At 30.2% G+C, this 17,058-nt stretch overlaps 1 protein-coding gene across 1 annotated transcript; it reads right to left on the bottom strand.

Annotated features, from left to right (window-relative positions):
- Positions 1 to 1,960: 1,960 nt before the first annotated feature.
- On the bottom strand, positions 1,961 to 13,065 carry Ddc (aromatic-L-amino-acid decarboxylase). Its single transcript, XM_029301688.2, has 10 exons — positions 12,942 to 13,065; positions 9,012 to 9,229; positions 8,717 to 8,830; positions 8,175 to 8,294; positions 7,915 to 8,044; positions 5,927 to 6,075; positions 5,441 to 5,552; positions 4,817 to 5,025; positions 4,467 to 4,667; positions 1,961 to 4,168 (listed from the first exon to the last, which is right to left on the bottom strand). Exons 2-10 carry the CDS (start codon positions 9,210 to 9,212, stop codon positions 3,962 to 3,964), a joined length of 1,443 nt encoding a protein of 480 aa, XP_029157521.1. The 5' UTR covers positions 9,213 to 9,229; positions 12,942 to 13,065; the 3' UTR covers positions 1,961 to 3,961.
- Between the last annotated feature and the right edge of the window lie 3,993 nt (positions 13,066 to 17,058).

Here is a 17,058-nt window from a genome sequence, read left to right on the forward strand (position 1 = left end):
TTCTTAATTAGTAGCTCTAATCTTGCGACTCATCATTCAATCTATTATATTTATATATATTATGTCTCGTAGTTTACTTACAGAACATTGTAGAAACAGCAATAAAAAGCGACATAAGTGATTATTAGTTTAATATTTAAAACTTGATAATATTATTCTATATAAAATTATAAAAAGTGGACAAAGCGCTCAAACAGATAAGGAACTTGTTCGATCAATTCTATGAATATATGTTACAAAACTCGCGTTATATGCGGAATCACAGAATTACATGTCTCATTAATAGAGAGAAGTATCTCGGATCTATAAACCACCGTGTTGGCTCTGGAATTCACCTGTCACCTTTTCATGCAGTCAGTTTAACGCATCTCACGAATGCATCTTTCTTTTCACATTTACCTCCTGTCATTCAAAAAGAAAAATATATCATGCATTACACGGTTGTTAATCCTATTTCTCGCTTCTCTACATTTTCTGCTTATTAACTATCGGTGTTTGCTGTCAATCTCTAAATGCTAACATTCCGAGAGAGAGAGAGAGAGAGAGAGAGAGAAAAAAGAGTTTAGTTCGTACAAATTGATAATCATTTTACAATTAAATTAAATGCCAAACAAAATTAAATTATTCTTTCTATTCAATTTATTGATTTATGATAATAAATATACGAAATTTTATAAATTATAATATTCTTTTTCTATCGTTTTATTCATAATGTTTAATAAAAACACATTTAATTTAACACATACATCTATAAGCATTTAATTAAATTGTTTTATTTTTGATATTTATATTATTTATTTCTATAGTTAAATTAGCATGCTTTTTATCATTAATTATTAACTTATAAAAGTGATATATTTAAAACCAACATATTTCATTGTATTGTTGGATTTCGATAATTTAGAGATTTGCTTCGTCGACAGAAGGGTATTACCTATTTGTGATAGAATGGAATTCTGCTTCAGCTCTTTCAGAAGAGACGAACAATTCTCTGAAGATAATGAACGCATTTAACAAACATTAATAAACATTTTTAAATTTATATTTTTAAAATAAAATATATTAAAATAATTTTAAAAATATTTTAAAATAAAAAAAAATTTTTTAAGTTCTATGAAAGAATAAAAGAGCTGAATATAATAATTAAAAAAATTATTTATGAATAATAACTAAAAATAAAAAATTCTGAAAAAATATTGCACCTTTAAAAATTTTCACTTTATTATTTTTCTCTTCTTTCATCTGTATTATAATTTAAAATTTTACAAAAGTTAACTGTCATTAAATTTAATTAATTATTGTTATAACTCAGTATTAACTTTTACAAATAATCATTGTACAACTAATAAATATAACGTATATAAAGTAATTATTTTTTTTCAATTTTTTTTATATTTTTTATAAATCAAACTTGTATTATTGAAAGAGAAAGAAAGACCAAAAAGATGAGAGGAATATTTATTAATTTAACTTGGTCAATATTTACAATCGAATAAATATAAATTCTCAAAAAGATCACTTTGCAACATGTTTAAAAAATCATTTTGATTAAACTCTGATTAATTTAACCGGCAAATTTAATTTTGTTATGAGTAATTCTAATTGAACTAAATATTTATTAAATTAATCAAAGTTTGATCAAAATAGCTGTAATAAATTTTGTAATATTTTAGTGGACATTGCATAATAATGAGAACTTAATTATTTTGATTACAGTAAATTATTTGTTGGTCCCATAAATATCGATTCATCGGTTGTATCAAATTAATATTTGCTCAATGCTTTAGATGGATTTGTATATTTTTATATAAAATAATATCATGTTTAAACTTAATAAGCTTTTGCTTAAAATCGTATATGAAAAATGAATATTGTTTAATGAAAATTTATAATTTTGTTAATTTAATAAAAATAAATATTTAAACGCTTATGTATTTCCTATTTTTAAGCATTCCAGCTATTTATTTTGTGTCTTTATTTTGGTCTGAGCATAATTGTTTGACAATAATGTTATAATTATTTTAACGATTAATAATCTATGATTTTTTTTAAATTTTGAATTCAGATGTTTAACTTTCGAAGATATCATACCTTCTTGATTAATTAATTCTATTACTATTATTGTCCCTGTTGCAGTACGATTACAGCAAATATTTAACACACATAATACAGATATATGTATACATATATATATATACGCTAACAAGATTAGGTATTCCATCTTTTAAAAAATATCATGATTAACACTTTCATTATTGTTCCTATTTTAACGACGTATTTTAACAACTATAGAATATTTGCAAATGAAATGGAGATTTATGAACTAAATTTTGAAGAGAATAAGTAAAGGAAGCAAAAACACAGATATGCGCAAAGTGATAAAAATGACAACATGTCACGTACATACATCGATTTTACAACATATTTATAATTTAAATTTATAACATATATACAACATAATTACTTTATTCTAGTACATACAATTTCAACGTGCACGAAAATTATAATAATGAAGAAGAGGTTTATCAAAAAGACTTATTAATTCTTCGTGGACGCTTGAAAGATTGTAAATTATTTCGGTGGGAAATCTATATAGATATAGGAATGCACAAAGTTTTTTCATTCATAATGGAATTACATGACTGATCATATGTTCTTGACATATCAATCGGAAAAGATTGAATACTCACAATCAAAAATAAAATTTTAATGTCAAATAAATAAGGACCGCGCGTTTCGAGAAATATTTTACGTGTGTGCAAAATTAAACGTCAAAAAATAAAAAATTGCGTTAACGTCGCTGCACACTTTTTCAACGCCAAACGTACAACTTTCATTGCACAATGTACTTACAAGGATATTTTCTAAAAGGAATTCACGTAGTAACATCGAGACGGTGCTCGAGGCGAAAGTGGCACAAGGCGACACACAATACTGCAATACATCTATTATTATGCTGCTAACATGCATCCCAGCGACCTGCGACGACTAATTTCTGACAGAGCGGTTGTTTTAAGATGCGTCTCTTTACACGGAACAAAAAGGAAGAGTGTCGTAATCGACAAATGGTCGGTGAAAAGATTTCAATGTACGCACGCATTATTTTAGACAAAATTACAACGCGTTTCTCAAATTATATTATACGCTGGCAACAATTTTACGTCCAGTTTTACATAATAAATTACTTCCTCGTAATAACATACTGTAATATATAACATATTAACATTCGCATATATAGTAACACGTGTGATCCTGTCCAAGGAAAGGAAGCATATGGCGATTGATTTTATTTTTGATAGGAACAAGTTTCGAAGAAATTGAGTCTGTGAAAAATCAATTTAAACATTTTAAGCCATAAACTTTCCATCTTTGGACAGAATTATTATGTCTATAAATAACAATATAACAAGTATCACGCATTTTCAACTTCTATCTTTATACATTTACGTTGAGCGTTTACGGGATTATAGCTTCAACGGAGTATAATTCGATAATTAGGTATCGATGAGATGTAAAATATTTGTTGATTGTTAAAATATACAGAAAGCAGAGAGATATCTATACAAAATAAAATATAGAGATAGAAGGATGAGTTTTTAAGGAAAATATTCCTCATAGAACCTATTTATGAATTCTTAATTCGACACATATAGCAATACTCCATTTAAAAAAAGTAATAATTGTCAAATAAAAATATCAAAATATTATGTTAGAGACAGAAACATGACTATAAATAAAATATTTATCAACATAACAAGCTTTCGAAAACTTTCATTTTTGAATCGCTTTCGGAACTTCAACGTTATTGCACAAGATGATAATTTTTCGTCGCCTAACGTTACTCGCTTAACTCTACTTGGTCCTCAAAAGTCGCTGGGACATAAGGAAAAATCTCGAGCTAAGATTGGTTGCAGGTGGCAGGAGCCAGCGATCTACAACCGCGAGCAATTTGAGCGCGCCATCACTTCGTAAGTGATTGCTCCTCTAAAACCTCATTAGTTCTCAGTTTGATCTCTTTCCAAGAATACTGTATGTCCTTGCTCTCGCTGAATCGAGAGCAGACAGCGAATCGTAAGAAATACGTGTCTTTTATCTTTGACGGGACGAGATGGATATTTCCCGCGCCATTGATTCGCTTTAGGAGGATTTCATTCAGTTCGTTAGAACCCTGTAAATCGTACCAGAATTATCTCTCTTTCTCTAAGTGCGATTTATATAAAATATAAATAAAATAGTTTTGCAAAAAATGCATTTTATATGCAAAATATAGAATAGTTTTACATTTTGTATTCCCATTTTAAATGCATCTATTTCAAATAATATACAATTGTAATCTCTGATTACAATAAATTATAAAACACTAGATATAGCATTGTATTAGATATTATTTGAAATGCAAAATGTAAAATGCACCTGTTGCACTTTGCATTTAAAATACATTTTCTGAAAAATTTCAATTGATTTACCTTTAATCGAAAGCAGACCAGTCCCATGAGAACTTCACCCACAATTTCGAAACGAGGATCGGAGAGCACCAACGCTTCAAATTCGTGCGCTTGAGCGATATGCGATCTTATGTGGTTCTGAAGGTTTTCGACTCCGTATAGCCTTAAAACGAACCAGAGTTTCAGAGCTCGGAATCTACGGCCGAGTGGAATTTGCCAATGCTGTAACAAAATATATACCGACTAATTAATGAGTAGTACTTTGCACAAAATCGTTTCAAGTAATTTCACATCAATCAGCTCAAAGGATGTATGTCAAAGATCCGCGTTACATGTTAAAATCAATTTAAGCGAGACTTTCGAAAGGTTACCCTGTAATCAGGTGCCGAACCCTGCATATCGTGCTTCAGGTACAAGGGATCGACATTGAAGGCGTTTATGACGTATGTCGGATCCTTGAGCCACATTGTGGAACAATCAAAATTAACTAGCATCCATTTATGAGGGTTAAAGTTAAACGATTCCGCCAGCTCGATACCTTTCATAAGGTATCGATATTCTGGACAAATAAAAGAAGATCCTGCAATAAAAATAGATTATTATATTATTATTATTATTATTATTATTTTGCACATGACAGTACACCGAAAAAATTATATTCTCGAAGTAAGAGGAATATAAAATCCCTTTTTTACCAGGTATTCTAAAAAACAGAATCCTGCAAAATTAAGAACATATTCTTTGTCGACAATAAACGGTCGTATATTTTTTATGCGGATTGTTGATTTGACGTTATATGATCATATCGTTGCAGCTATATATATAATTATATAGTGTTGTAATTCACAATTAGGAATATCTGACATTAATCTTTAGAGGATTTTCCTCTTAAGATAAGAGGCTTATTTTCGAACAAGATATTCTAGAATAAATGGAAAATTCTTAAAATAAAAATATAATTTTTTTCGTGTAGCGATAATAAGATTGATTCATACCTGCATAAGCAGCATCCACATGCAACCAAATGTCTTCACGATTCGCTACAATGCCCATTTCGTCGAGACGATCGAAGGCGCAATTAACGGTTGTGCCTAAAGTAGCGACAGCCTGAAACAATAAGACAACTCTTATATATGTATAAACTCAAGAGATTAATATATTATAATTTATATATAATTTTTAATTTATTGTCAATATATATATAGGTCGCTAGTAAATCAAATAAAAAATACTTTGGATTTAATTGACCAAAAACTAGCAATTTTATTAGCTTAATAGTTCACTTGGTGAACTTAAGTTTTTGGTTTTATAATTTATGGATTGGAAGTATTTTTTATAATTTATTGAATCAATTATTCTGGATCTAATGTGTGTATCAACATTTTTTACAAATTTTTAGTATAAAATTTTAATCATCGAGAAAAAATAGAAATTATGAACCGTGACAAATTGTTCGAGAATATCGGTTAAGCTGGACTTACGTAAAACGGTATAAATCCTTGCTCCTTATCCTTTCGGACTGCCTCGGCCATCGTGTCACCCCGCAACTTATATTTCTCGTCGACTTCCAATTGTCTGAATTTTACTCCACCGAGGAGTCCAGCTCGTTCAACCGAACTGTGCGCTTGACCTAAAGAAAATATATCTCGTCACAAAATTAATCCGATTAAATTATATTAATTATCTTTGACTGACGAAAAATTTACAAAATTATTTTAGATGCAGCCTTTCTCATTTTATTTTTTTTCGCTATTATATCGAATTATTTACATGACCGCAACGTTAATTAGCAATATTAATAGATTTACTATTTATATATATAATGTCAATATATTTAATATTTATGGAAATAATATTTAACTTGCACAGATTACTAGGATCTGGTATTGTATGAATAAATAGATAAATTTTATTAATTATTATCAATTATAAAGTATGAAAGCATAATTACTTCTTCAAATTATTTTTGGAATATTTTTCAACGAAATGTAATGTTTCGTAATTTTTCAATATCTGTAATTGATAGCGACGAAGGAGAGAGAAAAATTGTAAACATTTTTCCAATCATTATTATAGCACAGAAAAAAATAAAAAAATACTTTATTCTCTTTGAACAATGGGCGATCCATATAGTTTCGTTCGAGATTTCTAATCAAAAAACCAACTCATCTATTATAATCGTCGACGATGAACTATATATATTTTTATTCTTTTATTTCGATAGAGCTGCAAAATTATTGTGGGAATTGAGAATAGTAGAGAGAAAATTCGGTCTGTGAAATATAACTGGAGCGGTTATTATATATACGAGTTGCCATGGCGACAAAGTGCTGCTTGATGAAGTACCATGAACTACCCCCCTATATTCACCCTATCACTCCATTCACCCCCTCTCATTCCCTCTATTCACGTGCCTTTGAACTGATTGCGCCTGGTCACTGAAAGCGACCGGACACTTTTCAGCACCTTGATACGCGTCGACGTAATGACGTAATGTAATAAACACACGAATGAAAAATTGCATGAAAATTATCAAACAATGATACACTATGTTAATCGTATAAATAAATTATCGTATAAATAAAAAAAAAATTAGTAAGTTTATTACTCTTGTCATATTCTGACAAAGAGTTGAATTTACAAATTTTAGGTAAAACTATCCATTCTGTTACAAAATCCTTTTCATTCGCTGTAATAATATATGCATAGTTTAACGAACGTATACGTAAATACAAAGAATTGTTTTAAAACGTTCGAATAAATTTACGAATAACACGTCATATGTTAAAGAATTAATATACATATAAAAGGCAATAAGAGCTAATTAAGTTCTGTTATTAATATTTATTTGTGGAAAAAAATTTTTTAACATAAAATATTAGACAAAAAAGTGGCGAACTTTTTTGTCTAATATTTTATGTTAAAAAATTTTTTTCCACAAATAAATATTAATAACAGAACTTAATTAGCTCTTATTGCCTTTTATATGTATATTAATTTTTAAAGAGCTGTTACAAATTATGTTAAAGAATTAATTTAAACGATCCTTGTAGGGATTTATTTTGAAATTTTATAAAACACTATTCTCTTCTATCTTTATTCATGTATCCGTTGCTATTATAAGTTAAATGTGACTCGCATAGCTAATTCATACTCATCGAGGTATATGTCACAGTTCAAGTGTCTATTAAAGCCATTGAATTTTATGCATAATTGAAGACGTATTCTCTGTCGTTTTTTATTCGATAAAAATCAACAAAAATAATTGACTGAGAAATAATTTATATGATTTAATTGATACTTTATATGTCGATATTTCATGTATAAAATTATTTTTAATTTGAAAAATAGTTTGAACAATAGCTCGAACTGCTTTACACAAATTGTTTTTGACAAAATGCTGCTAATTTATTATAAATTTTCGCATTAATAACAAATATTATAACAAAATGATTAAATATGTACTCACAGGAACAGTATGCGACTAGCTTGCTGATGATTTGGTTTTCCGTCCAATCGGGATGCTGCTCTTTAACTTGCTTTATTTTCCTGGCCTTCGCTCCCAGTAAAGCTACCAAAGTAGCTTCGCTAGCAGTTCCCTATAGGTGAAAATTGCAATTGAAAGACATTTTTAATAGCACCTTTGTTCTCCTCGCGAATGAGATTGTATCATCTAGTACCTAAAAGCAGCTTTTACAAATGCAACAGCGCTTTCAAAATATTGTTTACCTGAATAACGCCACCACCTCTTCCGCCGCTGCAAGCAAGAAATTCTTTCGGCAAATCCAACATTTTTCCTAACCAATCTAACATTACTACTTCTAGTTCAGTACAAGCAGGACTCGCGATCTAAAATTGAGGAAAAAAATTACGCGTTAAAATTAACTACAAAGACAATGCGATGTTAATTTTAGTCTCGGATTTCTCTCTCTTTTCGCCTTTCCATCAGTTTATTATAATATAATTTATTAGAAGAGATATTTTATTATGTTTGATATGATCTTAGCTGTGTGACCGACTTTTTGTTACTCTATGGAAAATTATAAAGTAAAAGTATAAGAAGATAAGAATTGTGTCATCAATAATATTGCAACATTTCTACGTCGCAAGATAGAAAGATGCAAAACTCACAAGTAAATTCTCAAGATATGAGAAAAATATTTAATCAGAAAATGTTTAAAAAGAAAATATTTAAAGAGAAAATATTTAAAGAGGAAATATTTAAAGAGAAAAATATTTAAAAGTCTCTAATTTTACTTTCTTATACTTACCCACGTGAAACCGATACAAGCAATAGCTCCACTTAACATATCGGCCAGAATCGCTGGATACGATTGTGCCGTCGGAAAGTACGCATGGAATTTTGGACTATGCCAATGAGTAACCTAGAAACAAAATTGTTGCTATAAATAATATAATATAATTTACAAAAATATAATTATATAATTATAATGAATTAAATAAAAAATATAAAAAATAAATCATAAAAATATTAATTATATTTAATTATATATATAATTCAAACAAAATTATTTATGCTAATCTAGAACATTTAAAATTGCTTACACCAGGCATTATTATTCGTTCGATGTCAGTCATTATATCTTTCCATTCTTCAGGGGTATTCGGTGCCTCGGATGGCAAAAGAGGCTTCATATATCCCGGTTCTACCGTAGGCAAAACTCTTCTGTCTCTAATATTTTCTAAATAATTTGTAATATATTCCGCCATATCTTTTGCGTAATCCTTGAAACTGTCAGGATCCATGATTTACTTCCTATCGCCTGTAATATATATTGAGACAAAAATGATTATTGATAGAATATAATGATGTCCAAAATTGAATATGTACTGTTATTGATGAGGAAACTGTAGGACAAAGTGATATACTGTGTGCAGTTGGCATATCAGTTTGTTCTTAGGCATTTTTTTTGGTTTAATCGTCAGAACAATTTGTTTAAATCATTAATAATTCTAGTTCTGTTGAAAATAAAGCCAGTGATATGCTAGCTTTACGTAAACATGTAGTAGGTGTGGTTCTGACATCCTTGGCGTGTAAGTATATGCATATAACATGCACTTTGAATGAATCTAATACAGGCATAAAACTCGTAGAATTCTTATTTCCTTTCAGGAATAGGCGTTTGATTACAGAATGACACCGATTCAATTTCCGCATATTACGTATCAAAGATTGATATAGATAATGATAAGAATCTTGCTGACATCGCAATATCCTGCAATAATAATTTATAGAAAACTAGTGAAATATAGATGAAGTTGTTTTGTCAGATTCAAGGAGACGCATGCTAAACTAAAAACTGTGGTTGCCGATAAAAAGTGAAAGTGATACTTGTTGCTAGTTTCTGTCTCTAGAATTAATGAAATTGCTATAAGAAATTACATAAAATAACGCACCACATTTTTGCATACGTATGCGATTGCATATGTTATATAGGCTCAGTATCGCTGATTTTAACAAGTGGAATGATTAAAATTATTTTATCCAATATATAATACATATACGTCAAATATGCGAGAAAATATGAAACAAATGAATTATCATTGAAATAAATAAATAATGTTTTTTAATCTTTATATTTTTTCTGTTAACAATTATTTTAAAAAATTATTAAGTACTCTATATATCTTCTTTTTCACATTTACTTTATATATATTATGTGTTCGTTCTTGAAACTATATTTAATAAAGAAAAACTGACAACGTAAAAGATACATTTACTTTATATATATTATGTGTTTGTTCTTGAAACTATATTTAATAAAGAAAAACTGACAACGTAAAAGATTTATCACGTAACTTAAAGTGACTGACGTTTTTATTTGCGTCACATCCTACTTTCCATCATTTTCGCGAAAAAGTACATGACGATAGAGAAATAAAATATATACATTTAGCCTTTCGAGCAAAATGCTTAACAAGTTAATCAATAATTAACTACGCCTCCAATGACGTAGGTCTTGAGAAACTCAGCAGCAAGAGTGATCGTTGTTGGATAGAATGTCTCGACGAGATCGAAAGTGGTAGGAGAAGGACGACGAGAACGAAAGAATGTTCACGCGACGATCAGCAAAAGATCGCCTTCGTAGAGAAGTAAGAGTGAATTCGTCCGTAATGACCATGACTCATTTTCATTGAGGTTTCGTTCGGATCGTTGTTTATCTCTATCGTGATTTTTGTCTGCCACGATTTTTTTTAAACTTGCTGACCTACCCATGGAATTTCGCAAATTTTAAAAGTACGGTCGCACGAATAAAAGTTGAAATTTTTTTATTCTTTCGCAATACTTACCGTACGGCTCGCACGTGACGAATAGAAGATATTTCCGCGTGGATTTTTTGCTTTTGTGTCATACTTAATATTATTGTTCTCATTTCAAGAGTATTGAGTCACTCTTAGGATAAAGACCTTAGCATAGTTAATGGAGAAAGTAATAGTGAATTTTGCGTAAAAATGTCATTATGCGAAAGAGCTACTTACACTATAATGGAATTTTATTTATTATTTTATATTATCATTTCTTATACATATATAAGATTATACAATTTGTTTGTTATGATTTTCCGGTTTATCAAAATTGTGAAATTTAATTAATCATAATAATTAAAAATTGATATGGCTGTATATTATATATTATGGGAATACCTATATTCTATATTATACAGGGAAATACCCGCGGAAATGATAATCAGGGTTTTTTTGAAAATAATTAACTATTTCCGAAGCGCCTTGACACGTGAGGAAACGAGGATATACAGAAACGAATGACTCCTCACGCGATAGAGAAAACTCCCGCGGCGCTCTTGGGGAATCCCCTCTTGATACCTCTGACAGCAAATATTTCTTCGAAGAGAAATATAAATGCGTCTTCCGCATGAGTACTTTATAGATTACGGGTCGTATCAAACTATTTTTTTAACTGAGAATGTTTATTATAGAACGTCATATCGCGATTAATATGTTTGTGAGTTTGGACGTTGACAGATTATACTATCCTTTGAAATTATTACATGTATCAGACAATTGTTTACGTATGCATATATACGCGTATTATCTATTATTTTCTTGATCTACTCATTGAGAAAAAATTTGTGCATAGACTTTGACTTGTATTTTTCTCTTTCTCTCGCGTTATATACATTAAATGTGATACGTTTAGATCATCAACTGTATTGTTGAGTTATAAAATATATTATTGTATATTTCATAAAATATCTGACCGATCAACTGTTCTTTTAGATTTCACGAAAGGATATAAATAAAATGTCAAGTTATCAAACCATCTTTTATCATTTATTTTTTACGAATTAATTAATCGGCATTGCATATTTTTGCCATACGAAATATTTTTTCTTATATTTCTGTTATGATAATTGCTTATATAATTTTTTCAAATAGTTTCTTAAAATTCTATACTATATTTTCATGCAAATGACAAAAAAACCTATACAGAATGTTTAGCAAAATTACAAGAAGGCTTGGTTTAAATTAATATTACAGATAAGAGAATCAGCTTGATTGCGTTTATCGATTCTTCTCTAACGTATCAATTATCAAATTAAATATCGAATTAATTATACTTATCACGCACAAGCATATTATGTTGTAATGCGGGGAAAACTTTCGATGAAATATAAAATGACATTAAGTAAAAGTGCATATCTGAATACTTTTCGATAAGGAAAATGATAGCGCTCTATCTCAATAGTATATCTTTCGCTTATTATAAGTGTTTTCCCAGATATCATTTGATATTCTTCTCTAATGATTTGCAAATATATAAGAGACCGTGTATAAGAGGCCGAATAACATCGCAAAACTAAAATATACTCTCGGGATGTATTTATGTAGATGTCAAATATAGCGAGAGTGAGCGTCGAAACGTTCCTTATTCGTATAATTATATCCAGACAGCTTTATTTATAACGCATATATACATGAAAATAGCTCGAGATATTAGATAATCTTAAAGTAATATTTAGTTCATTTTCGTGTAAAGTTTCATCGTCGTTTTTCTCGAGAGCGTAACAGATTAATTCAGCGAGCTGATGCAATTATAGTGTGCTCTTCGATCTCTACTATGTCGGAGCGGAAAGCTTAACTAAGCGAAAGCTCAATAATTAGCTTTAGACCGTTGCGAGTTTAGAAAGCTATTATATATAGTTCATACAGATATAGATCTTTTACAATTTTAAGCATTTTTATCATAAAATTGTCGTTATGAGATTTTTTCTTATTTTTGCATATAAACAATTTATCAAACACAACAAGAATATTGATATTTTTCTCCAAATTTTTCAAGCTCTTTTGATATATTACGTTACATTACAAGAAATGAAAAATGTCAAGAGAACTAGATTAATACCAGTTACAAAACTTATCGCGTGAGCATTTCTTTATTAATTAGTAATTAATTAAATTCTAAATAAAGCCGCAGTTATAATTGTTACGAAATAAAGTCCAAACTCGACTCACCTTTTGAGTATTGAGCGAGCCTGGATTCGCAGGATGATTCCCTCTCGTCGATATATCCACGTGTCTGCGGATGACAGGTCTGCGTTCCCGCGCGACGATGATCAGCTGGTATTCCACGGTGGATTGCCGCTCCGTTCGCGTCGCGCCGCGTTTTATGTAACACCCCACTCTTCGTCGTTCGCGAGCGGCGTGATTGTGGTCGCATATACGTCGAGATTCGCTTACCTTGTCCCGTTGCGTGTACCGAGGACCAAGATCGATAGCGGATATGCAAGATCGATAAAACGACCGGTCACTCTCGACTAACTATGTAGACCGCGCGTCAATTTTCCTTCTTCTACACGTTGACAAAAAAGTGCGATTTGATTTTATTTGGTTATTCAGTTTTTGTTTATATATGAAGATTAATGATTGAATAGATGATGAAGTTATTTGGTTCGCGATATCATTATTTTATCCTCAAGATTTTTATTTAAACTTTTCATGACTTTACACGAGAGATGTGCTGTTTAATATTACGAAAGAAGTGTGTCAGACTGATGAAATCATCATCATTAAAAAATGCCTCCTAGATTTAATGATATCATACATAATGTCTGGAAACTTGATTTGGCACACACATAAATTGTTTTATTTATATTCGTTGTTTTAAGTAAACTGTTGCTGAAATGTGTTATATTGGATAAACACCACGTAACATGATCTTTCGCCTTAAATTATTCTGTCAGTGGATCATTTGAAATTTATGTCGCATAATATAGTTTAAAGAGTTTCTTTAAAATAATTATAGTGTATGCTGCAAAAAGAAATTTGATCAGCCTACCAACAACAGAATATTTTAAGGTGATCACATTTAGGCAATTCGCCCCGTATATAGTTTTTAATTAATTTCTTCCAAGATAATGAAACAAATGGATTACGTAAAGAAAGCGACATCGCGAAGTTAAAGGGGCATAATGACATCTTGAAGGCGAAATTAGGACGTTTAGAGCGAGTGCTCATCTACGATTTGATTACAGACGCGAAATCAAGGAAGCATTCAAGTGACAAGTGATCGAATTAGCTCTGGATAAGCTCAATTCTAGTTTCCAATTGTATACGTCCTCCTCGCCAACGTCAGAAGAAATACTTGACACTCACAGGTTCTGGCACAAGATCTTAGGCAATCGTGATCTAGAAAGGAATCTTAGCGAAAACAATCGTCCTTTCGCAATACCTTAAGTAAACGAAGGTTACTTCACAGGAACTGAACAGAAAAGTTTCCTCGGCTTTATTCTTACTGAATTCGTCGTAGCACTTTACACGATCAATTGCTTCATAATTGCAAAAATTATCTCCGGCGAAGAAAGAACGCATCTTGAATTTTATAATGTCTGTACAATAAGAAAGAAGTTTATGAAACTATTGATTTCATGCATAAGGGCGGATACTTATTTAAACGTTTAGAAATCTACACATGGCATTAGCGGATGTCTATACATATATTGCACTGATTGCATGGGTCATTAGTGAACACGCATAATAATTACAGGAGCGCTCGAATCGGAAATAATTATATGTATCAAGTGTTATATCTTATCTTGATTACATATTAATTTAAATCCTGCAAATATGTCATAATGTAAATTATTAAATTGTACTACTGAATATATTGGGCAAAAGTATGAATAAAAATATTAATTATAATAAAATAATTTATAATGATTTCTTTCGCTGTTTTTGTTCGGATAAAACTTATTTCCATATTAAAACAATGAAAAAATGTTACGTTCAAACGCGAATAAATTCATGTCAGAAGAGACAATAAAATTTTATAAAATTTTCATTTACTCGGATAAATATTCCTATATATTCTGACAAAATGCGAAAGTAATCATTTAATATAATAAAAGATTTGATTTTATAATAGTATAAGAAAGATGAATTCCCCGAGCGCAGATTAATTCATCTGATATGCGAAACGGAGGACGGGAGCAATTCGATAATAATCCTCGAGCATAAGAATGAAAGTAAGAAGTTCCTCGGTATGTTCCCGAGAAAAACCCATTTCCTTCCCTATTCGTGAGAAAGGAAGAGGGATGACGACGAGAAGGACGCGCTAAGAGCGGTCGACTTTCCTCTTTTCGAGGACCCTCGCTCGCTCGGATTTTCTTCCTCCTCTTTAACCGTACTTTAACTCCCCATGCCTCTTTTATTGCCGTGCTCCTTGCGCGTCAGAGGAAGTTGAATCTCGGAAACGAATGTACTTTTTCCTCGGTGCACTGTGCCGTCGTCATGGTTACCCGCCAAGTTGCACTGTATCTCGTAATCGCTGGGAATTTCCGCGAATGTGTCGCGAATCATATTGGGCCACTTTTACGCGTGGATCTTCTTATTGCGAACTTGTATCTCTGACGTCAGAAGCTGGGCCGCTCCTGACGTCGATTAAGGAAAGTACAGCAGATAGCGCGAAGAGAAACGTTCATTCTCGGAGCGATCCGGTTTACCATAAAGATACTTCGATTTTTATCTTACGACTGACGTCTGCGCGGAGTAAATTTTATTATAATAAATCATATAAATAAAAAGATAAAAATATTATACTATCTGTTGCAGTATGTTTTAGTCAATTAATTGCGTAAATATTAAATATGTAATTTTATAAATACATTTTATTTTTATATTTTTTTAATAAATTTTTTTATTATATGATTAAATTTTATTATATATTTAAATTATTTACAAGCGATTTTACATATTTTTCTATGGAGAATAATATCAATATTTTTCTCCAATGATAATCTTATCCTTCAACCGTAATCCGCATTTACGTAGCGAGATTGTCAACCGCATAAAGAACAGACAAAGGGAGTGGATTGAAGAGAGAGCAATTTCCTGAAGCGCTCTACTTGAGTGCCCAAACTTATTCAACTATACTAGGTCTGTGGAAGTGACGAGCTTTAACATCAAATCCCTACAGATATTGTGAAAATCGTAATATATATCGCTATTTTACTACTTATTTAATTATCGATTTACATTTTAAATTTTTTAACAAATATTTCCGACCCATCCATAAAGTAAAAAAGACCTGTCATACATAATAAAAAATAATGAAATGAAATTTATCGATTTACATTTTAAATTTTTTAACAAATATTTCTGACCAATCCATAAAGTAAAAAAGATCTGTCATACATAATAAAAAATAATGAAATGAAATTTATTTGAAGCTTCAATGTACATAAAAATAAATGTATACAATTTTGAGAAAGAGAGAAACGTCAATGTTCTTTACACATTTAATTTGCTCCTATATAAATACAATGAATTATTTAAAGTATTTGATATAATTTACACACAAAAAAATAAGAGACCACAACTTTTCAAAAATTTATTTGCTTTAAGTCATTTTCATAATTAAACATTCTTAGGATCAGTATGAATTAAAAATTACGATTTTTATATTCTTTTTTTGTGAATGATACCAATAATCTTAACTCGCAATTTCGATTTAACAAATAGAAGACCTTGTTATTCAACGTCATTTGTTTTCGTAGCAGCTACAGAAACCTTATCACCAAATGCAATGCATTATGTATGAAAGCAAAGTACAAACCCCATTGCTTATAGAAAGTATACAGATCCAAAGAGTATAGTGGCTATTGCAGAGAATAATGGCCTCTCCTTTTTATTGAAATGATAAACTAAGAAATAGTAGCAGTAGAAATATATAGGATGTAAATTTGGCAAAAAATTAATAATCACTTTAATGACTTAAAGTAATTAAAAAATGAAGGAGCGAGCTTCAAAATATGGGAGACCATCAATGAAACGATCTTTAATTTTATAATAAAACATTTTGAAAAGACACGTGTCCGCATCAAAAATAATGATACGTAAATCGGGACCTTTAAAATTAAAAAAAAATTAATTATCGCTTTTATGGTTGAAACTAATAGTTTCAAAAAATGTTGTATAACTATAGAACTCGTACGAGATGAACAGATGCGAGATGATCTTGAAGTTTATAACGTTACATGACAGTTTAAAGAAAATTGTAACCTAAGTCCTCGATGTGTGCGCATCGAGATAATAATATTGCAATGATAAATTAATAGTTGGTGCTGCAAGCTAC

This window comes from Nylanderia fulva, unplaced genomic scaffold (genome assembly GCF_048542155.1).
Source record: "Nylanderia fulva isolate GAGA-0341 unplaced genomic scaffold, ASM4854215v1 Scaffold9, whole genome shotgun sequence".
NCBI lineage: Eukaryota > Metazoa > Arthropoda > Insecta > Hymenoptera > Formicidae > Nylanderia > Nylanderia fulva.